Below are 26,543 nucleotides of genomic sequence, written 5' to 3'. Positions count from 1 at the left end.
AATTAACAGAACCCCAGCCCCCAGAAGTATCACTCACTCCTCTTTCCTACTGGCTGCTGAAGAGATAAGCAAGGAGAATGTGGTGAGATCAGCATAAGCTACAGGCATCCTCTCACAACCACTGGGGGTGGGGTCAGGATTACTTCCTTTAATCTGGGGTTACTTACAGAGGCCAAGGGGAGCAAACTACAGAGCACCGCCTCAAAGGGCTGTTCAACATAAAAAAATCTCACCCAGAACAAAATAAACAGCACAGACCTTAACTGACACTGTGTTTTTAAGGAGGATTTTTCTTGTAAAGGTCTAGTCCCTTGGTCACCTCTTTCTTGCCTTTCTTTCCAAGCTCTGCAACTCCAAATTCAATGCTCTTGTCACTATCCCCCTTCAGCCTCTGCAGTGTGGCTTGACTATAGGTTTTTCTTACCTGAAGATAGCATTATTGGTAAAGTGGGTTTATTGTTATTTGGTCTCTGGAACCGTTCAAACTATACTAGAGAATTTCACAGCCTTCCTACAAGACAATTCTCTCTTCAAGCTGCTTAAAAACATACCTGCCTCAGTTTTCAGAGGAAGAAACTAAAGCTATCTATAGTCATATGAAAAAATGGTCTAAATCACTATTGATTAAAGAAATGCAAATCAAAAAACTCTAAGGTACCACATCACACCTATGAGGTTGGCTAACATGACAAAACAGGAAAATGATAAATGTTGGAGAAGATGTGGGAAAATTGGCACATTAATGCATTGTTATTGGAGTTGTGAACTGACCCAACCATTTTGGAGAGCAATTTGGAACTATGCCCAAAGGGCTATAAAAATATGCATACCCTTTGACCTATCAATAGCACTTCTAGGGCTGTATCTCAGAGAGATCATAAAAATAGGAAAAGGACCCACATGTACAAAAATATTTATAGAGGCTCTTTCTATGGTGGCAAAGAATTGGAAATTGAGGGGATGCCCATCAATTGTGGAATGGCTGAACAAGTTGTGGTATATGAATGTAATGGAATACTATTGTGCTATAAGAAATGATGACCAGGCAGAGTTCAGAAAAACCAGAAAAGACTTGTATGGACTGATGCTGAGTGAAGTGAGCAGAAACAGGAGAACGTTGTACACAGTTAACAGTCATGTTGTATGATGACTAACTCTGATAGACTTAGCTCTTCTCAGCAATGCAAGGATCTAAGACATCTCCAAAAGTCTCATGATGGAAAATGCTATCCACATCCAGAGAAAGAACTATGGAGTTTGAATGCAGATCGAAGCATACTATTTGCTCTTTTCTTTTCTTCTGTTTTGTTTTGTTTTTTCTTTCTTGTGGTTTCTCCTATTGGTTCTAATTCTTCTTTACAACATGACTAATGTGAAAATATGTTTCATAGGAATGTATACACAGAGCTTATATCAAATTGCACGCTATCTTGGGGAGAGATGTAGGGAAAGAAAGGAAGAAAATTTAAAACTCAAAAGCTTACAGAAATGAATGTTGAAAACTAAAAATAAATTAATTAATTTTTAAAAAATAAAATTTAAAAAAAATTTTTAAAAATTAAAATAAAAACCCATGCCTGTCTCTATCTTTCAAGGCTTTCCATTAAGTAGATCTATTTGACCTATCTGATTTTGGCACAGTAGAAAGAGCACTGGGCCTGGAGTCCAGAAGGCCTGAGTTCAAATCCAGCCTCAAACACTTACTAGCTGTTTGACTGTAGGCAAATCACTTAATCCTGTTTGCCTCGGTATCCTTATCCGTAAAATGAGCTGGAAAAGAAAACGGCAAACCATTCTAGTATCTTTGCCAAGAAAACCCCAAATGGGGTCACGAAGAGTCAGACACAGTTGAAAATGACATACCAATAACAGCAACAACCCCAATATAGACCTTCTGCTCTGGCTAGGCCAATATAAGGAGCTCACTATCTTCATGCACCCTGTGTCATTTCCAATCTTCTTGCCTTTGCTCATGTTCTTTCTCCTGCCTAGAACACCTTTCCCCCGCCAGTGGATTAGAGTGGTCTCACCTGAAGGCAAGATACCTAGATGGCCCCAGACCATACCTCACCTTCATCCCACCCCAAACATTCTGGGAAATCTTGCCATTTAGCTGACCACTGTACACATAACCCACTCCCTCTTTACATCACTTGCTCTAGGAATAGTAATCAAATTAATACTATATCTTCTTCTGAAAAGGGTGACAACAGATGGCCCTTTGGGATCAGCTCATCTTTTGTCTCCTCGGGGCACAAACTCCCTTTGTCTGGCCACCACTCCCCTGCGTGTGTAGTTAACACTCCCCTGCGTGTGTAGTCTTTCCTATTAGAACACAGGCTGTCCATTTCTGGAGTCCACCTCAAGTCTCATCTCCACAAAACTTTTTTTGACCGTCTATTCACAACTATCTTTCCCTTGACTGAATTTTGGACTACCTAATTCAGTCCTTGACTCTACACAGCTTTGCGGCATTTTTCTGGTTGCTGCATGTAACAAAGCTTTGTCTCTCCCCAGGTAAACTATGAACTTCTCAAAGGAAATGGGCATACTTCTCAATTCCTTACAAATAGTCATAAGTTCCATAAATTCTACTGCTTCTTAATGAAAATGAATCACATACAACGATGTGATACTTCTGATGCTTCTGATGATACCATCAGGTCTGACAGACTAGATCAGAGGCAGGAAAAGAAAAGAAAAGTTTCAATTAACAGACATCTATGAAGTTCTTTGAGTGTTTTTTTAACAGTCTAGAGGACCCAAGCTCATTACCTTAGTGGCACTTACTATTTCATGAACAAGTAGCTTATTTAATTTCCAAACATCTGACTACAATCACAACAAAGTCCATTAACAAGGAGATGAAGGACAAAGAACTAGAAATATTAATAAATCACTTCCTAAAAAATGTTACCCAGCTTGTATAATTTGATAGAGTAAAATAAGCAAGATCAGAAGAAGAAAACACACAATGACTGCAATCATGTAAACAAAGGCAAAATACATTGTGACCATAAAAATGGAAAAGCAGCCAAACCAAGATTAATTACAGAATCTAAACTTGAAACATAACCTGCCCCTACCTTTAATAAGAGGTGGGCAACTACATCAGCAGAATGCTGTAAACTGTCAGATGCAGCTGTTTTATTCAGTTATGCTTCAATGTTTCTTTGTTAAAGGGAAGGGTGAACAGGAAGGGAGGGCAGGAAGTGGGAAATGCTTGTAGTATAAAAGCCAATGGGCATTAGCAAAATTTAAATAGACATTATGGATGGACATATATACAAAGTGGGGGAGGTATATTTGAATGTGCCTATGGCTAGACAAGGATGTCTAGGGTGGATGAATAGGAACCATGGCCTGGGGCCAGCTAGACGTAGTTTGCTCTTACTCACTGGCCAAGGAAGGGTACTGTAGCAAGGAGAAAGAGCATGAGCAAAGGCAAGAAAATGGAAAACAACACGGGGTGCGTGAAGACAGTGACAACTACACGTACCTATCTAATATGGTCATTTGGACTTTCCACTTCCCAAACTCCTTCATTTTAGAAAAATACAGCTTCTAACAAACACTGGAATACTCAGTTGTTAATGACTCTAAAACACTCAATTGCTTGTAATAAGGGAAATGTGGTGGGTGATAAAAAACACACCACACACCTGAAGTTAATGATTCAGACTACACTCATTAGAGAGTCAAGATGACAATGGGGGTGGGGGGAAGGGCCTGGGAAGGGAACAGCTACTGCTGGTTCTCACCCATGGAGATTGGTATATCTGTCCAATTCAGGGCACATTTCTGTGTACAGTTGCCCTCCTCATTCAGGACCACGGTGAGATCGTCCTGACCAACAGCTACTTTTCCATCTGCCAGAGGTGCCACCAAGGGCTCCAGTTGTTTCCCTGTTGGAAAGAGTTCTTTGGTGGACCCTTTTCCATCCACCTACAAAAATAAAACAAGAAGTAAGTTCAGTACCCCAAATGTGACCCTGTTAGCTAGAATACTCTTGCTCAAAAACAGACAACCTAAGAATTAGAAAACTCTTAATACTGCTTTAGACTCTAAATACTATATAGAAGGATCACTCTTCCTCTTCTTCAACAAGAGAGTAATAACTTTTTTGAGAGAGAAAAAGAATTATCAACCCTCATACTTTTAAAATACACATGTCCTCTTATGAGGAGGGCTTCAAAACATTCAGCCCCTGGGCTACAAGCCCAGGAATTGGATCCAGAGTAGCAGGAAAATGGGAGTCCCAAAACAACTCAAGTCTACAAGCATTTCTTAATTGCCTACTAGTATGCCAGGCACTGTGCTAAGCACCGTGAATACAAAGAAAGGCAAAAAACAAACAAGAAACCAGTCTCTGTTTTCCAGCTCACAATCTAATGATGGCCAACAACACACTACATACATCAAACAAATCTATACATGAGCTAAGTAAGTGATAAGTTCACATACGGTATATAGTCAAATCTGTGAAGAGCAAGTCTCAAGATCTATGTTTGAGTGGAGGAGGTGAGAGGGAGGAGAAATTTAAGTTGCGATTTTGAATGTCGTAAGACCAGCGGTCTTTTTAAAAATAGAGTCAACACACAAGTATAACCTACATTGAATTGATTGCCTTCTCAATGAGGTAGGGTGGGAAGGGAGGAAGGGAGAAAATTTGGAAATCAGAGTTTTAAAAATGAATGTTAAAAATTGTTTTTACATATAACTGAGGAAAAATAAAGTACTAAATTAAAAAAGAAAAAATAAATAATTAAATGGGGGAAAAAACAGAGTAAACTCTCAATTATCTGCATTGCTGGACATGACGGAATGTTTGGGTAAGCCAAGAATTATTTCTGAGCAGGCCCTGAGGCAGAGATGTTGATGTTAATCAACCACAGCCCCACCCTTTATTACCAATGAGGTCTCAGACTAGAGCCTCATGTGATCCAGGCCCTTAACAGAGCCTAGTGAGTTGCAGGAATTGTGCCATTCAGCTAGTGACTATCCATGCACATACTCCATTCCCCTCCCGCCCAGACCTCCTTCTGCCCTTTATTCAGGAAATGATAATCAAAACAACATTACCATCAATATATGAAAGGACAATCTACTGCCCATAGTTCCTCAGGATTCCTGTGATTCAAGGCTGTAGGCTGCCTAGGTAGAAGCTCCCTTCCCTGATGACAACTCTTCAGTTTCCCTAGATGGATATCTCTGTTCCATTATGCTCCCTTTCCTTTGCACCCTCCGGAAATTCCTCTTCCATTAAGCCTCTTCCTTTTGGGCTCTTTCCTTCTCTCCTTGCAATCATGGAAACTTTCCAGAGGAGCTGCACCCCTGACTGCTCTCTATGACTGGATGTATCTTCTTTCCTCAAAATTCCCTCTCCATCACCCAAACCTTGCCACCAGGCCAGAAGGAGGAGGCATGCTTCTTCTTCAACAGGCCCTCCCTTACCACTATCACTGAACAACCCCTCCTCCACTTAGGTTCATTCCTTCATACTATCACAGATTTAGAGAAGGAAGGGACCTAAGAAGTCATCTAACAATAACAACAATAATAATAATGGCTAGCATTTATACAGCACTTACTATATGCCAGGCACTGTGCTAAGCACATTACAATTATTATTCAATTCCCTCATTTTGCAGAGGATATATCACCTTTTCCAGATCCTGTGGCCCCCAGATTATTCTCTGTTCTTTCTCAAGGAGCTCAGAATCTGGCTCACAATCCTCCTTTCTACTCCAACCCCTGCTTTATCTCCTTTTACTCCCTTCCCATATACTCTAGAGCAGGGAGGTTTAATTTTTTTGTGAGTCATGGATTCCTTTGTGAGTCTGGTGAAGCCTACAGTTTCCTTCTTAGAATAATGTTCTGAAGTACATAAACCAAAATGCATAGGTACAAAGGTAACCAACCACATTGAAATATAATTATCAAAATATTTTAAAAAGCAAGTTCATAGAACCTAGGTTAAGAACCTCTGCTCTCTAGTCTAGCCTAAGTGGACTACCCTCTGAACCACCCTAATACATTCTGAGTATGTAATACACACATACACACATACATCTCTCTATTTTTGTTCACACTGTTCATAATGCTCAGAATGGCCTCCCTTCACCTCTTTGCTTGATGAATTCTCACCTAGCCTTTAAAGCCCAGTGCAAATAAAAGCAACCTCATTCACGGAGTCTTCCCCGATGCTCTTTGTTAATGACATTCCTCCTGGACTTCACAATGCACTTTATACTTCTCTAATTAACAAAGTATTTATGTTTGCATCATATCCCGCTACAACTGAAAGTAAGTCTAAATCCAATGAAGGAAGGGATGGTGTCTCTTCTAAACTTTTTCCCCTAGCGCCTGTCAAAGTGATTTGTACAGAGCTGGTGATTAATAAGTATTTGTGGAATTTAACTGTGCTGGAGAGTTGCATTTACTATGTGGAAGTCTCTCCCACTCTGTCTGTGGATCTTTGCAAAAACAACACACTGCTCCAATTGTGTTCTGCTGTGTCAAGTTGAGGACTTACCCTTATTAGATAGTAGTCTCTCTTGAAACCCACACAAATGGAATTTTTACACCATGCCATGGACTTGGGCACATCTGGTACACTAAAGTCCCCCTGAAGAAAGAGGGAGTCAATTCATCTGGGAAAAATGTTAAGAATCAAAAATCATGATCTGTTATCCCTATCCCCATTCTGAAAAAAACAGGGCAGAGCACAGTACTAAAAATGCCCCCTTAAAGGTAGCTTCCTACCATATACTGAACAACAGATATCTGGCGTGAGATAAATACCCACTGGCTTAACAAAGAATCTAAATGACTGAATTTGGCACTGACTGAATTTGTATCACATCTCTCTTTTAAAAGCGAGAACACTGGAGAAATGAGTAGCAGAATTATTATTTAGGGAGCGTTTTTCTTTTTTTTAAACAGGAGCTGTGATTTCATCAGTGTAAAGAGCTCTCTATACTGAGGAACTTAATTATCAATGCAGTTCATCACCTGGGCCACAGAAAGATTAAGAAACTAGACCAGGAGCATACAGTGAGTATATTGCCCGGTCTTCCTGATTCCAAGGTTAGCTTTCTATTCACTAGGTTATGCTGCCTCTGTTAGGGAGAATTAGAACACTGAAATCCTGGATTTTTGCTACCAGCCAATTGGGAGACGTTCAGAGTGAATACCAACTTTAGCAGGGGCTCATGTCCTGACTGACAACTGAACTTACCTGCAATTCATAAAACTCTCTGTCCTTCCAGAAATACAGCTGGAGTTTCTTCTTCACAGCCACACACATCCGCAGCACCTCTTCACCTGTTTCAGTGTGCTGATAAGAGAATCAAAAGCATTGGCAGCATAGCAGGACAAATAGAGAAAATCATACTGTTATGCCACAGAACTCCCAATTAGCTCACAGCTAAGATACAGTTAAAAATTAATACTCCATTTATGCTGCAAATGAGTTAATTTAAGACAGTCTCAGTGATTCTCTTATAAAATTCATGTTACCAGAGGAGCCCAGCAGAATGCTGCTCATGCTCAAAATGTATCCAGAAACAGTGAGTGGGGAAAGACCAACATCTTGCTCATCTTTTCTCCAGGCTGCCACTGAAGGCACCAACACAAACAGGAGCTACAGATTTAACAAATGTTCTATTCAACAATACAAGGCTCTGGGTAAATTGTATTTCCTTTTCTTTCTGATGTCTCTCTCACGTACCTAAACATATTACTCTTAACATAACCCAGATTGGAGGTCAGCAATCTGTAGCAAATGTGCCCCAAACAACTTACAGGCTAATTTTCACAGTAGCTAGTTGCTGTCACCATGTTCCCTGGCCCTCTTCTCTCCTTGTGGTCCCCTCCCCCATCATCCAGTTCCAGTTTCCAAAAGTCAGCACAAAGTCAGGCTCTTCCATTTCCCACCGGATGAGCTCATAAGAGATGGAAGCTGACAAGCACTCAATTCCCCTCCTTTCTATCAAGTCAGTGACTGGCCAGACAACCTGTCACCATCTTGGAACACACCAGAAGGAAAGAGACCAAAACCTTTCCAGGACAAACCACTTAGGATTACTAACCTATTACCTAGATGAGTCTTAACAAACTATGTGTTGTGACCCTTCCAACTTGTGACACTAAAATCATATGCTATCCATCCATCTATCTATATTATGTATACATACACATAATAAACACATATATACATATGTATATGTACACACACACAGAGAAAGATGTCATTTAGAAAAAACACTTGTTCACCCTATTCTTTCTTCCTTGGTGCTGATTTATCTCCCTCATCTCTTTTCAAACCTGGCCCTAAATCCACCTCCCACAGGGAGCCTTTCTTGACTTATTCTACTCAAGTCTGATCCATGCTATAATTTTTGTCTTCTCCATATTATATTCCCAGTTGGTGCAATATTATTTATTTTTGCTGATAATTTGTTATTGTTATTACACACACACCACGCACACTCAACATTTTACTAGTCCCTCAAAAAAAATCTATCTTGTGCAAGCAATGAACTCAGTACTAAGAAGGAACACAAAGAAATAAAAAATATGATCTTTTCTCATAAGAAATAAATGATTTAGTTGAGAAGACCAGAACATACCAACATGAAATGAATCAAGAACAACAATAAGCAACACATTAGCACATACATGTAAAGTATAGGACCAGCTGGATACATAAATGTCAAACGGATAAAAATGAGAGAAGGGGTAAGACCTGAGTAGAATACATAAAGAAAGGCTCCCTACAGAAGAAAGTGGCTTTGGAGCCAGATCTGAAAGGAGATGAGGTAGAGAAACTGGCAGAAAGGGAGAAAGAACATTGTGAACATACCTGTCTTTTCTAAATGAAATCACAGGCTCTCTGAGGACATATTTCGTGTACCTCATGGCTCAAGGTTGACTATGGAAGTTGATTTAATGCTCCGTTAATATGGTAACAATATAGTCAGTAGGAATTCTCTATGGCAAAACTTTAATCCTAGGCTGGTACACCATAATTCACACCACTTTACACCTGGGTTCTTGAAGGTCATGTCAGTGGAGCAAAATCTGGTTCAGCCATATTGGAAAAGCTTTAGTGACAGACTAAATCTGCTTTCTAAGGACTAGCTTAGCAAAGTACAATGAGGCTTATCATCAGGAGGTTGACCTAGTGGTGAATTCTTTGGCTATGGTCACCCATCACAAAGAATGAAAAACCTTGGATAAGTTATCATCTGTGCCAACGGAGAGGATACCCCAACAATGATGAAAAATTCACTGAAGTATTTAAGCAGGGGAGAGAGATAGGTAATACCAGGGGTGTGGAACCTGTGGCCTCAAGGCCACATGTGACCCTCTAGGTCCTCAAATGCAGCCCTTTGACTTAATCCAAACTTCACAGAACAAATCCCCTTAATAAAAGGATTTGTTCTGTAAAACTTGTATGCAGTTAAAATGCCACACTCAAGGACCTAGAAGGTTGCATGTGGCCTCAAGGTCACAGGTGCCCCACCCCTGTACTAGACTGTAATTTTACTGGTACAGGGAAGTCCCAGGTGAGGTGACTACCTCTATTAATGCAGACTGACCCCTCACTGCAACTTATAGTTTTAGTGGCCTAGAGCACTGAGAGGTTAATGACTTGCCTGAGATGACACAAGTATGTATCAGAGGCAGGATCTGAACCCAGGTCTTCCATATTCTAAAAACAGCTCTCTATCTACTCTGTCAAAGTGCCTCTCACATAAATACTTAAGCAGTGGTCCAAATACAGACCATATTTTTCCCCAAATCTGCCTTGTATAAAACCAGAGTTCGGTTTATAACTGCATTCTTAACATAGAGGACAACAAAAGTGATGAAGAAAGAAACAGTTCTGATAAAGATGAATATTTAATGTTTGACTAGAAGATAAAGTTTTACAGTAAAATTTTGATATAGTAATTTTGTACAATTACTTGTCAAAATGTCCTTCTGTATTTTCTTTCCTTTTAAAAAAAGGTCATTTTAGAACCATAGCTTATTTGGAGGTTGGCCTATATTCAAACCAAAACAAATATTATTTTTCAATTCTGCCATTCTGGAAAACCCAGGCCATTAACCTACTCCATTAAGTAAGAAACAGCTAAAGAACAATGAATTATCTTGCCTGTACTTACCTGGAGGTCACAGGTAAACAGAGATGCCCCCTTTGCCTTTGAAACAGTAGTGATTTGTTGAAATGTCAACAAGTCGTGAACGTAAATGTTATTTTCTGTTTTAAGAGAGACATATAATTATTTTTCAATCATTTAATGGAGGAAGAGAAGGGAAATGAAATAGGAAGCCTTAGATCACACCTCAGAGCAAATCTTTACAAATGTCGGTCACAGATGAATATATCAACAAAACTAAAAAATAAACGTATTGCCTTTAGAGTAGGGGTTCTTTTGTGTCCAGGGCCCCTTTGGCAATCTGGTGAATCCTATGGACCCCATCTAAGAATGTTTTTAAATGCATAAAATAAAATACATACAATCACAACAGACACCAACTATACTAAAATGCAATTGTTAAAAACAAACCAAAAAAACAATTTCACAGACCCCAGATTAAGAACCCCTTGCCTAAAAGCAACAAAATTAAAAATTAATTTCAGCTTCAGACAAAGATGACTGATTCACTTTTATGTACCAACAAAAAAAAATATTCAGGAAGTCACTGACTCAGACTTCTGAACTTAGCTTTTCCTCAATTTATTCAACTTTTATTACATACCTCCTACATTCAGAGCACTGTGTTAGGTGGTAGGAGGAGTACAATGGCGAAAAATGCAAGGTCCCTGACCAGATGGAACTTTCTAGTCTCCTGGGGTGTTGAGGCGGGAGAGAGGACACAGACACAAGTCAGTATAACACAAAGCAGGAAGTGACTGGTACAAAGCAAAGATCCAGACAGTGTGCTCAAGGAAAGAGAACTTCAGCGGCCTTGTGGGGATGAGTAATCAGGGAAGGCTTCAAGAAGGAAGTGCCAACTGATCTGAGCATAGAAGAGAAGGATTTTAGTAGAGAGAGAGGAACAGGAAATGTGTTCCAAGCCTACATGACTGCATGGAGGTGAGAGACCACAGGACAGAAGTGGGGCACAACTAGGAGTCCAATTACACTAAATGAAGAGTGAATGAAAAGGTGTAGTATGAAATAAGGCTGGAAAAGGAACAGAGGCCAACTGGTGGAGGGCCTTAAATCTACTCCCTTGGGGGTAGCTGACTTTAAAGTATTCTTTTGCTCTCTTTTCCAAAGTAGGGAAACTAAGAGATACAAAAGGTGAGCCTCGAAAGGGTAACATGGAGGGCCCCAAACAAGCAAGGAAAGTCACTGCGTTTTATCCCAACCCAAAGTCAAAGGCTCCTTTTTGTCAGGGAAATTATTTACACACACACACATATACACACACACACACAATGTTCATGTCCTTAGTGCCTCTAGGGTGCTTTAATAAAATATATTCTACTTGAGGCTATTCCTGAAACTGCTTAAAGCCTTCAGTGGCCTAGTTCCTTGGACATGTGGTCACAGAAGCCAGTGAGCTTGACTTTTATTCCAGGGATAATTCTCGAATGCATCACAAACAAAATGATGGGTAACCATTTAGAAAGGGAAGAGATGATTACCAAGAGTCAAGAGGGCTTCATCAAAAACAGGTTATGCCAGACTAATCTCATTTCCTTTTTTGGACAGGATTAATGAACTAGCAGATGTTGTGGAAACAGTTTACCTTGATCTTAACGTAATTTTTTATAAAAGTACTCACACGATCTTTGTAGAGATGATGGAGAGATATGAATTAGATCAAACATCAATCAAATGGATTCAGACTAATTGGATGGCCAAACTCAAAGACTAACTTGTTAATGGCTCAATATCAGCAAGAGAACTCCAGTGGAGAAGCCCAGGGATCTGTCTTAGGCCCTGTGCTGTATAACACTTTAATCAATGACTCTAAAGATAGTATACTCATCAAATTTGCAGCCCTGGAAAGAATAGCTAACACAGCAGATAAGAATCAGTATTCAAAAAGACCTTGAAAAGCTAGTGCACTGGATTAGATCTAAATTCAATAGGGATAAACATAAAGTGTCGCACTTGGGTTTAAGAAATCCACTTTGTAATTATATGACTAGAGAGACATGGATAGACAACAGCTATTCTGAAAAAGATGTTGGGATTTAGTGGGCTACAAACTCAATTAGAAGTCAGCAACGAGATGTAGCAGCCAAAAAAACTAATGAGACCTTGGGCTGCACTAAGAAGAGCAGTTTTCAGGAATGGGGAAGTGACTGTCCCACCGTACTCTGACCTTGTTAGACCTCATCTAGAATACTGTGTCCAGTCTGGGGTAGCTAAGGAGTGTCCAGAGCAGGGTAATTAAGATGGCAAAGAGTCTTGAATTCATTTCATATGATGACCAGCTGAGGGAAGTGAGCACGTTTAACTTGGAGAAGACTGGGCTAAACCTGATATTGGTCTTCAGCTATTTCAAGGTCTATCATGTGGAAAAGGAACCAAATTTGTTTCATCTGGCCCCAGAGGGCAGAACCAGGAGCAAAGGGGAAAAGCTGAAGAGAGGAAAATTTAGGCTCGCTGTCGGGAAAATGTTCCTAACAATTAGAGCTGGCCAAAAGTGGAATGGTCTCCCAAGAGACAAGGGTGGGGGTCCTCTGATCCTTTGCAAGTCTTCAGGCAGAAACCTCTTGTTGGGGATGTTATAATGATGATACTTTTCACGTATGGATTTGACGAGAAGGCCCCTGAAGTCCCTTCCAACTCTCAAATTCTTTGATTTTATGAAATCTATACTTCAAAAGGTAAACTGAGAGAAAGCTAAGATGGTAAGAAAATAAAGTGGAGAGAAACGGAGAAGAGAGTGGGAGATGTAGAAATGAAGGCAACAAGCACAGATAAACCCATCTATGAGTTTGGCTGTAAGAGGAGAAAAGCTATAGAACATCAACCCGAAGAGACAGCAGGGCAAGTAAAGGTTATTTAAGGCTAGGGGAGACTGGAGTTCCAGTTGGTAGGAAAATAACCAACAGATAAGAGGAGACTGAAGAAAGGGAGGCCATGCTCAAGGAGATAGGAAGGGATGCAACCAGAGATCGAAGTAAAGGAAAAGAAAGTGAGGGATAATTTTTAAAAAGAGTTGAGAGGGGCAGCTAGGTGGCGCAGTGGGGAGAGCACCAGCCCTGGAGTCAGGAGCACCTGAGTTCAAATCCAGGCCTCAGACATTTAACACTAAGTAGCTGTGTGACCCTGGGCAAGTCACTTAACCCCACTGCCTAGCCAAAAGAAAAAAAAAAAAAAAAAACAAATAAATAAATAAATAATAAACTAAAAAAGTGTTGAGGTGTGAGGTAGGGTAGAAGAAGGAGCTCAAGATGGATGTCCTATTTTTTTCAGCAAAGTAGGAGGGAAAAAAGTTCTTTGCTGAGAGGCAGGGTGGAGGAGGTTGCATAGAGGGTTTGAGGAAAGAGGAGAAGGTTTGGAATAATCACTGTGAAGAGTCAATTAAGGACTCCATTATGGGAGAGTCAATTAAGGAAAACTAAAAGATTGCCATGTAATAGTGAGAGTCCAGTTGAGATGAAATAAATCTGTAGTAAATCTAATCAGCATGGCTGCATGACTTCCTCTAGCAGCATACAGCATCATGTGAGTATTCTAGGCTTGGAGTCTAGCTCAGCACAACTGGTGACTGGGTAAGAGGACAAGGGAGTCAAAGGGATCCCACATTTAATAGCTGACTGATTGCCCAAACATTCCAGACTATGAGAGTAAAGCCAGAGAAAGGGTGACAGATTAGCATCATTATCAGAACAGGCCCTCTACTGACCCCAACAACTAGAGGCCAGAACCTGAGTAGGATGTGAGATCCTTTAGAACTGGCTCTCTACAGTATCCTACCTCCAACTAAGTAAGAGTTAACCACATTGCAACATGACACATGACATAACAGAAAGCCCCAAAACACAAGAGAATCCTTTCTTCACTTACCTAACAAACTGACCAGAATCTTAAACTGGGAAACCACGTGAATCTGAAAGAAAAAAAAGCAAATCACTTAACTCAAACAAATATGTTGAAAACGAGCCCACCCTTGTTCATTTGACTACAATACTGACAAAGGATTCACAGTGCTTCTTAAAGTTATGGGGATAATCTGTAGATTTTTTTCTATGTGACCACAACTTCTTATGAAAGAGGACCTCACTCTGTGGAGCTGTGTGCCCAGAGGGTTTCCCCATCATGGGGAGAAATGGAAAGGACTGAAGCAGTTGACAGATATTACCATTAAAGGGAACACTGGCACAGACATGGACCCCCACCTCCTTACAAGCTCTAGCCATCATTGCTGCCTTGGTTGCCCACCTGCTGAATCTTTTTGGAGAAGTTCTTGTTGGATTTTTCTAGAGTTACTTCGAATCTGTTGCAACCTATGAAAAAGAAATAATTGCATACAGTTCTAATGAAGGAATATATTAGCCAATCCCCTTGCCCCCAAAACACAAACCAAAAACTCTATAAACTTCTTTGTATGAAATGTCAAAAAGACAAGCGTTCATAGATCAAAAACTTCCTGTTGTGAAGGGTGAAATGACCGAAAAGGGTGAAATGTTTGAATTTCAACTTGACAGGACAGGTTCTCATGCCCTTTCCCTTAACAGCAGAGCAAGATTCCCCCAGAAGAATTTAATTCAGCTGAAAGGCACTTGTGGGCCTGCAGAACTCACTCTTTCTAACAAGGGTCTAGGCAAGAAATTCTGAAAGGAGGGGGCTTTCACGAAGTTATCAAATAAAAGAGCACAAGCTCCAGGACCAACCCAAAGAAGACTTTGGGTCTAGATAACTAAAGTCCAGGAACTACTCTATGGACCAGAACACAGGACAGAGCACACACTCAGCTCCAGTCCAAGGGTTAAGGCAGTTTCAGGCACTCAAACTTACTGCCACTTTCTAGTGATGCCACATATGTTGGTACTGTTGCAAAAATGAGTAAAATATTATATACCACAGAAATATGACTCCTGCCCAACCTGACTAAAAGTCAGCCTTAGAAATGTCTTAGGAAACAAAGAGAAATAGCCCTAATATAAATGGTGGGTGTGTATTTTTCCTGTTAAATATTTTTCATATTTTCCATATGGCTATCATACTATTCTTCATGCAACCTGTGATCACTCTTTGTGTTTGTCACCATGGTTACAACAGCAAAGGCCCTGTTTTACTTCCTCCATGTGTGCTACAGACAAAGCATCTGACAGAGCCCAAAAGTTTGTTGGAAACTCTAAATTGAATATGGGGTGACATACTCCCCAGCAAGAAAAGGAAAATCTTAGCTATGTCCTCCTTGATGCAATACTTTACTTTTCACAAATGGCTTATTTACTTTATCCAATAAGAATTCTCTTGGGGGGGGCAGAGCCAAGATGGCAGAGGGAAAGCAGTGACTGTCTTGAGCTCTCTCCCAAAGCCCTCCAAATACCTAAAAAAATGGCTCTAAACAAATTCTAAAGCAGCAGAACCCACAAAAAGACAGAGTGAAACAAATTTCTAGCCCAAGACAGCCTGGATGGTTGATCGGAAAGGTATATCGCGCCAGCGCAGTTCGGTGTGGGTGTGCAGGCCGCAGAGAACCTAGAGCAGACCTCAAAGGACTGAATCTCGGGCAGCTGTGGCAGTTTCCAGACTTCTCAACCCCTGAATGCCAAAGACAACTTAGAAGGTCAGTGGGAAAAGTCTGTGACTGCGGTGAGAGAGGAGCTAGGTCTCAGCCGCAAGTCTCGAGCGTGGCCCATTGACTGAGGGGGAATCGAGTGGCTGATCAGAGGGGAATTGCAAGGATCTCTTTGCCAGTGCTGAGGCAGGAATCTCTTGCTTTACCTGTGCTTGGATCTGGGTCACAGTTCTGAAGGGCGGTGCTGGGGCAAGGAGGAGCAATGGTGTGGTGGAGCTTGTTGTCGCTGTGGAGAGGAAACACCTCGCCCCTTATCATACCACTTTGGAAGAACTGAAAATTTACAGGTCCCTAGAAGTACCTCTGAAAACAGCTGTACAAAACCCCCGAAGCTTGGGACAGTACACTCTTCACTCTGGAAGCAGACTTTTACCTTAACAAAGAGTTTAAAACTCAAGTAATTGGCCAGGATCATGAGTAAGCAGCGCAAGAAGAGTCAGACTATATTATCTTACTTTGGTGACAAAGAAGATCAAAACATACAACCAGAAGAAGACAACAAAGACAAAGCTCCTACATCCAAAGCCTCCAAGAAAAATATGAATCAGTCCCAGGCCATGGAAGAGCTCAAAAGGGATTTTGAGATGCAAGTAAGAAAAGTAGAGGAAAAACTGAGAGTGATGCAAGAAAATCATGAAAAACAAGTCAACAGCTTGCTAAAAGAGACCCAAAAAAATACTGAAGAAAATAACACCTTAAAAAATAGCCTAACTCAAATGGCTAAAGAGGTCCAAAAAGCCAATGAGGAGAAGAACGCCCTAAACAGCAAAACTGGCCAAATGAAAAAGGAAGTCCAAAAGATTACTGAAGAAAATACTTCCTTAAAAATTAGAATAGAGCAATTGGAAGCTAGTGACTTTATGAGAAATCAAGACACTGTAAAACAAATCCAAAAGAATGAAAAATTAGAAAACACTGTGAAACATCTCATTGGAAAAACAACTGACCTGGAAAATAGATCCAGGAGAGAGAATTTAAAAATTATTGGACTATCTGAAAGCCATGATCAAAAAAAGAGCCTAGACATCATCTTTCAAGAACTTATCAAAGAAAACTGTCCTGATATTTTAGAACCAGAGGGCAAAATAGAAATTGAAAGAATCCACCAAGCCCCTCCTGAAAGAGATCCCCAAAGGAAAACTCCTAGGAATACTGTAGTCAAATTCCAGAGTTCCCAGGTCAAGGAGAAAATATTACAAGCAGCCAGAAAGAAACAATTCAAGTATTGTGGAAACACAATCAGGATAACACAAGATTTAGCTGCTTCTACATTAAGAGGCAGCAGGGCACGGAATATAATATTCCGGAGAGCAAAGGAGATAGGATTACAACCAAGAATCACCTACGCAGCAAAATTGAGTATAATCCTGCAGGGGAAAAAAGGGTCATTCAGTGAAATAGAGGACTTTCAGGCATTCTTGATGAAAAGACCAGAGTTGAATAGAAAATCTGATTTTCAAATACAAGACTCAAGTGGACCATGAAGAGGTAAACAGGAAAGAGAAAATCATAAGAGACTTATTAAGGTTGAACTGTTTACATTCCTGCATGGAAAGATGATATTTGTAACTCATGAGACTTTTGTCATATTAGGGTAGTTGGAGGGGAAAAAATTATATGTACATATATATAGATATAGATAGATAAATAGAGGGCACAGGGTGAGTTGAAAATTAAGGGGTCATATCTGGAGAATAAAATTAAGGGGTGAGAGAGGAATATACTAGAAGGAGAAAGGGAGAGGTAGAACGGGGTAAATTATCCCACCAAAAAAAAAAAAAACAGAAAAGAAAAGTCTCCTACAGTGGAGGGGAAATGGGGAAGGTGAGAGGGAATGAGTGAATTTTATTCTCATAGGATCTGACTTAAGGAGGGAATAACATACACACTCATTTGGGTGTGGAAATCTGTTTTACCCTACAGGAAAATAGAGGGGGAAAGGGACAAGAGAGTAGGGGAATGATAGAGAGGAGGGCAGATTGGGAAAGGGAGTAATCAGAAGCAAATACTTCTTAGGAGGGACAGGGTCAAAAGAAAGAATAGAATAAATGGGGGGGTGGGATAGGATTAAGGGAAATAGAGTTAGTTTTTCACAGCATGTCTACTATGGAAGTGTTTGGCATAACTGCACATATATAACCTATATTTAGTTGCTTGCCTTATCAATGAGGGTGGGTGGGGAGGGGGGAAGGGAGAAAATTTGGAACCCAAAGTTTTAAAAACACATGTTTAAAAAAAATGTTTTCACATGCAACTGGGAAATAAGAAATACAGGAACTGGGGTACAGAAATCCATCCTGCCCTACAGGAAAATTGAAGGGGAAGGGGATAAGAGAAGAGGGGGAGAGATAGAAGGGAAGGCAGACTAGGGGAAGGGGTATTTAGAATGCATGCCATCTTGGGGTGGGGGGAGCGGCGCGATGGGGTGAAAATTTGGAACTCAAAATCTTGTGGAAGTAAATGTTGAAAACAAAAAAATAAATAAAAATTACCATTAAAAAAAAAAGAATTCTTCTGGTATCTTGACAGTGCATAAAATATAATAGGAGTAGGAGGGAGTGAGGAGGTATAGATGAATGCCAAACTGATATCAACCTTTATCTCTTCCTCAAAGGATAGCCTGGTGTCAGCCCCATCTAGTCCAATCCTGGAAAAGCTGTATAACTTCTAGATTTATATGAGAAGGCTCAAGTCTATTCAGGAGATAACACAGGACAGTGAAAAGAACACTGGGCCGAGATTCTGAGGACCTGGATTCAAATCCCACCTCTGATGCTTACCCCATGTGTGACTTTGGGCCAGTCACCTGACTTCTTTGGGTCTCAAGTTTTTGTTTTTTTGGTTAGGCAATGGGGTTAAGTGATCTGCCCAGGGTCACACAGCTAGTGAGTGTCAAGTGTCTGAGGTTAGATTTGAACTCAGGTCCTCCTGACTCCAGGGCCAGTGCCCTATCCACTGTGCTACCTCGCTGCCCCTCTCATTTTTTTGGAATCTGTAAAATAAAGGGTTTGGATTAGATGGCCTCTGAGTTCCCTTCCAGCTCTAAGTGTATATCCCTCTGATCCTATTCCTCAGGGAACCTATGATGGTTTTGGGATTCTGAAATGATCGAGTAAACTGGGTCCACTTTAGAGATAACCTGATTCTTCAGGTCAATTCTTGAACTACTCTGGCTTCCAAGGGCTCTTTGGAACAGAAGGAGAACCTCTGGGCCACCATGATTCCAGACCTATATTACCAAGTGCTGGGCTAGAATTAGATACTTCCTAGGATTACCTGGGGAAAGAATGAAGTTTCCTGAAGCACTTGATTAAATGTCAGATTTACCAATCCTCTTGAGTTAGGTTAATATCACTATTCTCATTTACTTGGGGGATAAATGAAACACATGGAGACTAAACAACTTATCAGAGGTACCATGACTATATGCCATATACTACCAAAAGTTGCCATTTGCAACTTACGGGTATGTACATATTATAAACATACATATCAAATCTACAGACAGAAAAGACAGAAAACTAGAAAAGGGTGAAGGTAATGGTTTATTTTTTAGATAAGTTATAGGAGGGGCAGCTAAGTGGTGCAGTGGATAGAGCACCAACCCTGGAGTCAGGAGGACCTGAGTTCAAGTCTGGCCTCAGACACATAACACTCACTTGCTGTGTGACCCTAGGCAAGTCACTTAACCCCAATTGCCTAAAAAATAAAAAATAAAAAAAACACTCACCAAAAGGATAAACAATGAATGAAAATCTTACCTCTTACAGGAAGCCTTCCCCATTTAAAATAAATAAATAAATAAAGATAAGTTATAGGAAGAGCTTGACAACAGAATCATTCCCAAATTACCCTATATTGTTATTGACAAAGACTCAGAAAAATTAAGTGACTTGCCCAAACTCACACAGTAAGGTGGAAGACACAGGACTTCTTACCCAGTTTTTCTGACCCCAGTCCAGCCCTTGTTTGGAGACACAATGAAATGTGTCACCATCAATGGAATATCCAAGTGTCCTGACCCTTGTAATATCACCTTACAAGGGAATAATGTCTTACAGTTTTCAAAATACCTGAGTTTAGATTTAAAAATGGATTCAAGGTCCCCTCATCCTCATTAACAGTTGAGGAAACTGAGGCCTAGAAAGGTCAAGTGACTTGCCCAGAGATAATCAGTGGCAGTGTTGGGATTTTAGCCCAGGTCATCTGACTCCAAATCCCATGCTTTTTAGATTATCCCACGCTTTTTAGATTATCCCACTTCATCTTCACAACTTTGCAGGTTACCCAGGACAAGTGGGTAATGAGGGATAGAACAAGAATCCAGGTCTACTGACTCCCAAACCAGCATTCTTCCCCTAATCACCTACTGGGAGCTTTTAAATAAACCACTGGTACCATGAATGAAGAGATCCCTGGATATTTGTCAAAGACCTAACTTAAGAATCATGGAGTCACTGAGTTTTGGAGCTGAAAGAAATCTTGGATGACATCTTCTTGTCTACTATACCCTACGACTAAAAAGAAGCCATTCAGGCCTTAGAACTCGCTATGTTCTTTGCTCTGGAAAGGACTACTTCCTAAAGGCCTTTGCTACTCACCAACATCCTTCCAAATCCTGTAGAGGAGGAGATGACCTTGCTTGGTTCCCACAAGAAGCCATTCCTCTGGAAAGAAAGAGATGAAGTTCAGTGAGGCCTAATATAACCCTACTTCCTCCATCCAATACTCCCCACACCAGAATACATAAGTGTACTGTGAGGAAGGTGAAAAATCAGAGCAGCTTTCAAAAGCTGCTATCTTACAATGCTGGGGAGTGTATTCATTCAAGAGACCTCTAAGAATCAACTAATAAACTAACACATTTTTTTTAAGCCCAGCACTGTACTAGTCATTGTGGAAAATAAGAGAATTATAAGGCATCATACCGGCCCCAAATCTTTCAAAGACGTTTCAATAAATCAAGGACTTCTCTATGGGGAAAGATGATTAAAAATGAAGACATTTTAGATCTGGAAAGACAAATGCTGAAGAGATACGATTGATGTTTATAAAATCATAGATTATGAGCTAGAAAGAACTTCAGAGTCATCTAGATTCTAATCCAACTCCTTCATTTTATAAATCAAGAAAATGAGGCCTGGGAAAGAGATTTGCAAATGGTCACATAAGTTGCAAGTACAGGGATTAGAACCCTGATGCTCTGGAGCCAACTCCAGCACTTTGTCAGCCACAACACACAGTCAGCCCAGGTATAATGGTTTAATTTGTTGAGGATGAAGTCATAGAAGACAACTAACTATACCTTCTCACAATTGTTTCTTGGTACCAGTACAAAAGACTCAGTGCTGGATCACACATAGTTTGGTATTTATTCTCCTTTGATGCTAAGTCAAAGAACTGATCTTTGCCACAGATCAATGCATTGGTGTGGAAAGGATAAATGAGTAACCTAATCTGGTTTGTTTGTTTGTTTGTTTTTTTTAAGTTCATTTCCTCAGTGTCTAGAGGACAGGTAATTATTTTTTAAAAGCAAACAGTACATAAAAAGGAAAAGCAACGTGTGTCTTTTGAGACTTTTAAGTGGCAATGAAAAATAACACTGAATTACCGGAGAATTCTATTGAAACAGAATGTTAAAAAAAAAGAATTCTACTGATAGCATTTGTATTTTAAAGAAAATATACTGGATTTACAACTATATATTTAAATATTGTTACAGCAACGATTTAAAAGCTTGACACACAAATTACTAAATTTAAGAATATGAAAATCATATTAAATAAAAATTGGATAGATTGAATAAGAGAAGGAATTTTACCTTCATGTATAGTATACATAAAAATCTATAAAAAGGCTAACTTAAGTTAAAAGTGCAAACCTCTGACTTTACAAAGGTGAAGGCAATGAAATTACATTAGGAGTAATATGTATATACTTACTATTTTTCCATGCCCAACAATTACTAGATAGATAGATGGATGGACAAATAGGCAGATAATAGAACATTTATTAAGTGTTTACTACATGCCAGGCACCGCGCTAAATGCTAAGAATACAAATACAAATAAACAAGATAGTCTCTACCCTGAAGGTGCTTACCTGGTAATGAAGGAAGACACCATATAATAAGAGCTGGTGGCTGAGAAGTGAGATGGAAGCCTGATTCTGGCCAACATAAAGTGGAAGCTCACTATCAGAATCTAGGGTGGCTCCAGGGATGGGGTACCCCAGAAATAATGAGAGGGAAAGACAATACCTCAGGAAAAGGTAACATTACATACAATTGCTTTTCATGGATGAAAACAAAAAGACTGAAAAGAGCAACTTCCCTTTTTTGTACAGGTATGGGACTATGGGTATAGATCACTAAACATATTGTCAGATTTGGTTGATGTACTGGTTAATTTCTTAATGATTAGGGGTAGGGGATGAAGGTGATATAAAAACACAGCATATCAATCACAATCAAAAGAGAAAAGAAAATAGACAGAAAACACAGTTTCTTTACACCCATACCAAGATAGAGAGGGGAAGGGAACATGCATCTATTAAGCTCCTACTATGAGCCAGGCACTGTGCTAAGTGCTTTACAAATATGATCTCATTTGATCCTTATAATACTCGTAGAAGGTAGGTGCTATTATCATCCTCATTTTTTACAGTTGAGGAAACTGAAGCAAGCAATGCCTGAGGCAAAGTCAGGCAAACAGGTAAATGATTTGCCCAGGGTCACAAAGCTAGTGAGTGTTTGAGGCTAGAATGAAGTCAGGTACTCCTGACTTCAGGCTCAACACTCTATCCACTTCACCACCTAGCTGCCTCTTCCTTCTAGTACCCTAGAGAGTATAGGAAGAATGAAATAAAAACACCCACAAATTCACAGAAGACAAAATCCAAGGAAAGAGCTAGTGATAAAACCTGCGGCCTCAGACACTTAAACACAAATGCATAAAGTATAAGTAACAAGCAAAGAGAACTGGAGATACTAACACAAGGAGGCAAATTTGACCTCACAGTTATCAGTGAGATTTGGTGGAAAGAGACCTGCAGGGAAAAACAGCAAGCATGATCATTTCTTGACATCGTGATGGACCAAGAATGTAGAAATTCCCTCAACCACCTGGCAGCCTAACAGCAGAAAGTAGGGAGAAGTAAAACATAACAAAGCAGATGGTTGCATCCACTATTGTAGCACCTACTTATTATCCTTGGGTAAGAAACACCTGCAGTCTTGTCACAACTGTAAAAGTATTTATTACCTCCACTTGTCTCCTGCCCTTGAACAGGGAATGTCTTCCCTCTCCAATAACAAACCCTGCCAACTGCATGGTAAATATACCCCCAGAAACCTCACTTTTTTCCTCTGAATGAGGCCATTCTCTACCCTTCCCATTCCTGTGAAAAGTGTTACATTCTTTGCTTTTGTTTTAGCCTCCAATCTTTGACCAATAGTCATTAGACATTGGACCCGCTAACAGGTAATGTCTATTCCTAGACCTCCCATTCCTCTCAGTTGAGAAAATTCCCTAACAGTTATGTGAATGAAATATGGCTATGGAAAGGTATAGCTATTCAAAAGAAACAGAACAGATAAAAGGGTGGGGACAGAGTAGCATTATATATTAAATAAGATACAATCACAAGGAAATCCAGGAACCAAAGAAGGGGAAAGCATGGCACAGAACATTTCAATGAAGATAAAAGAGGACTGATACTGTTATCAGAACATATTTTAACCCACCTGGACTGAAAGAGAAAACAGATAACAAGCCTGAGAAAGAGAAAACAGATAACAAGCCTGCACAGAAGTATGATATGTAGTAGTGACTGAGGATTTCAATTATCCGGGTATCTGCTGGAGCTTCCCCTCTCTGCCAAAAGCAAAGCTCCTAAAAATGTGAATGATACCATCATTCAAAAGGTGGAAATTCCACTTTAGATAGAATCCTCACCAAAAGGAGGATCTAGTTTCAGTGTTGGAAGTGATGAAGACCTTGGTGGGGAAGTGGACTCTCCATCTTTTAAGGAGGAATTTCTATTTTAGATCTGATTTTCACCAGCCAAGAGGAACTGGTTTCAGTGATGGAAGTGATGGAGACCATAGAGGGAAGTGAGCATGAGCGCTCAATTAAAAATATCTGACAGAGAAGAAAGACACACAAAACCTCACACGACACCTAGATTTTGAAAGAGATTTTAAAAGGTTCATGGAAAGGCCAGTTTGGATCCCATGGACTAAAAGTACTGCAAGGAAGTCAGCCCAAGAGAGACAAGAAGCTCTCCAGAATGAAATTATCAAATGCATCAGGAGAAATACATCTTTCCACTGAGGAGAAAAAGGGGAAGGTTATGTAGACTAATGGGGAGGCACAGAGAACAAATCACTCATCTTTGATTTTTAAACATGGAACCAAGAACAGCTAACCAAAAATGAATTCAAAAACAAGGCATGGTCCGACAAAAGAAGCATCCAGGAGTAGGTGGTAAAGTTCTGAATGAGCTGAGTCTGTCAAGGAAAGCTAAGGACAACAAAGAGGGTTCTCTTAAAAGCTACACTGGGAAACGGAAGAGGATCAAGAGGCAATAGAACCCCTGCCTGGGCAGAGAAAAGGTAAGAGCTGCTTAACTCTATTTTGTTTCTTTTTTTTTTCTTTTTCTTTTTCTTTTTTTTGCGTGAAGAAAAATGATCTTATCTTTAAAATAAATGGCTCATAGTCAGTGGATATCCAAAATAAGTAGTGGTCCTGTGAACAGTCCAGTTTTTAAGTATCTTTCCTAAAATGTGGTGCCCAGAACTGAATATTACATTGGAGGTATGGTCTGACCAGGGCAAAGTTCTAGCAAGTATGTCTGGACTCCAGTGACCCCATCAAGCACCTGTGGGGGCTGTGTTAGTTCTCACCTGACAAGGTTCAGTCTTGGGGCTTCCAAAGCCTGGGCCTGTTTTGACTACTATCCTGGGCTTCAAAAATGGTTGATGAAGAAGAAACAAGACCAAAAAATAAGCCTGAAGCTTCCTTTGAAAATACAATGTGTCAATCACTGAGATAGCCTTGAAGATGATCCAGCACCTTGGGAAAAAAATATTTGTATCAAATATCTCTGCTAACAGTTTGGAAAGAATGCTCCAAATCACTACTAGTAAGAGAAATGCAAATCAAAACCATCCTGAGGTTTTATCTCAGACTTTGCAAATTGCCAAGATGACAAAAGGTGGGAATAGCCAACGTTGCAGGGATTGACAGGTGCACTAATATATTGCTGGTAGTGCTGTAAATTAGTACAACCATTCTGGGAAACAGTTTGGAATGATGCAACTCAAGTGGCTAAAATGTCCAAGTCATTTGACCCAGAGATTCCACAGATAGGTGTATGCCCCAAGAAGGCTGTTGACAAAAAAGAAAGGCTCTAAGTACACCAAAATATTTACAGCAGCATTTTTTGTGGTAGCAAAGAACTGGAAACAAAATTAATACCCATCAATTCAGGAATGGCTACACAAACTGTGGTATATGAATGTAATGGACTACTACTGCGCTGTAAGAAATGACAAACATGATGAATACAGAGAAGCATGGAAAGATTTATGTGAACTGATGCAAACCGAAATAAGTAGAGCCAGGAAAATAGAATACATAATGACTACAACAACTAGAACAATTGAAACTGAATGTTGCAATGTTACAATGAATAAGAATGGCCTTAAAGAAGAAAAAAGATATGTCCTTCCTTAGAAACTACATATATTTTCAAGGTGTTAAACTTTTATTTTTCTCTTCTTCCTCTTAAAAAAAAATAGAGGAGAGGAGAATGGGGGAAATAGTGAAGGAAATATAAGTGATGTAAGAAAAGATATCAATAAAAATCTATTTAAAAAAAGAAAGAGAGAAAAAAACCAAGTTTCATAGTGGCCTCTAAATCACGGCCAGTCTAAAACTGAGCTAGCTCTAATAATAAGGTGGTCAGAAGAGGTCACCCAGGGAGTGCAGGAATTAATTATTTTTAAAGATCTGCTATGGGGATATGTAGAGGTTGAATGTATATCTCACTAGCTTCATGCTAGGTGACAGAGCAAACTTTTAGGCTTGATGGGTCTTTAATAGCCATAAGGAAAGTCCAAAAAACAATAGCCCACAAAATTTACCAGCCCTTCCCACAGTTGGTGGTATCATAGCAACACTGCCTTGATCAAGGCAGTGAACAAGCAAAATAATGTTTTAATAACACACTGTCCTGTTTTCCACTTCTACTAAAATGTTCCCTTGATCAAGCATCAAAGAAGTCATAAAATATGGAGATAGGTTAGAGTGGTAGAGATGATTCTTCAGAGACTGAAACTATCTGATCACTCTCACTCTTTTATTTGGGATTTCTTAAGATAAACCATATCTCTCTTTCAGATATGGATTTCATGTGATCTAACGTTCCTTCTAAAGAGGGGAAAGTACAATATTCACATGAGTTTGTCAATCTGCCTTACATTCTTATAAGAAGGTACAGTATGTCAGTCAGCTGTACCTTTGGAAAACCTGAGGCACACAGACTTGAACGGGTTATATATCAAGCCAATGGCAAAACTATGGGGGGGTAGGAGGGGGAGAAGGGAGGAAGGGAGGGAGAGATGGAGAGAGGGACATACAGAGAGAGACAGAAAGAGAGAGAGATAGAGACAGAAAGAGAGAGAGAAAGAGAGTGTGTGTGTGTGAGAGAGAGAGAGAGAGAGAGAGAGAGAGAGAGAGAGAGAGAGAGAG

General features: G+C 39.9%; 1 protein-coding gene across 3 annotated transcripts in view; it reads right to left on the bottom strand.

The window, feature by feature from the left end:
• Positions 1–26,543, bottom strand: part of VPS39 (VPS39, HOPS complex subunit) — a 61,036-nt gene that overhangs the window by 32,533 nt on the left and 1,960 nt on the right. For 2 of the 3 annotated variants that reach the window (XM_027869932.1, XM_027869934.1), the window contains exons 2-8: positions 20,391–20,456; positions 14,424–14,488; positions 14,049–14,091; positions 10,176–10,270; positions 7,241–7,339; positions 6,536–6,628; positions 3,762–3,945 (exon numbers count right to left, since the gene is read on the bottom strand). In XM_027869932.1, the coding sequence (XP_027725733.1) occupies positions 3,762–3,945; positions 6,536–6,628; positions 7,241–7,339; positions 10,176–10,270; positions 14,049–14,091; positions 14,424–14,488; positions 20,391–20,456 (645 nt within the window). Of the gene's footprint in view, positions 1–3,761; positions 3,946–6,535; positions 6,654–7,240; positions 7,340–10,175; positions 10,271–14,048; positions 14,092–14,423; positions 14,489–20,390; positions 20,457–26,543 lie in introns of those variants that run through there. The other variant, XM_027869935.1, reaches the window with a different exon arrangement.

Source organism: Vombatus ursinus, unplaced genomic scaffold, assembly GCF_900497805.2.
Source record: "Vombatus ursinus unplaced genomic scaffold, bare-nosed wombat genome assembly UNPS02014794.1, whole genome shotgun sequence".
Lineage (NCBI taxonomy): Eukaryota > Metazoa > Chordata > Mammalia > Diprotodontia > Vombatidae > Vombatus > Vombatus ursinus.
The sequence above is the reverse complement of the archived record's forward strand: the minus strand, read 5'-3'. Positions and strand labels throughout refer to the sequence as shown.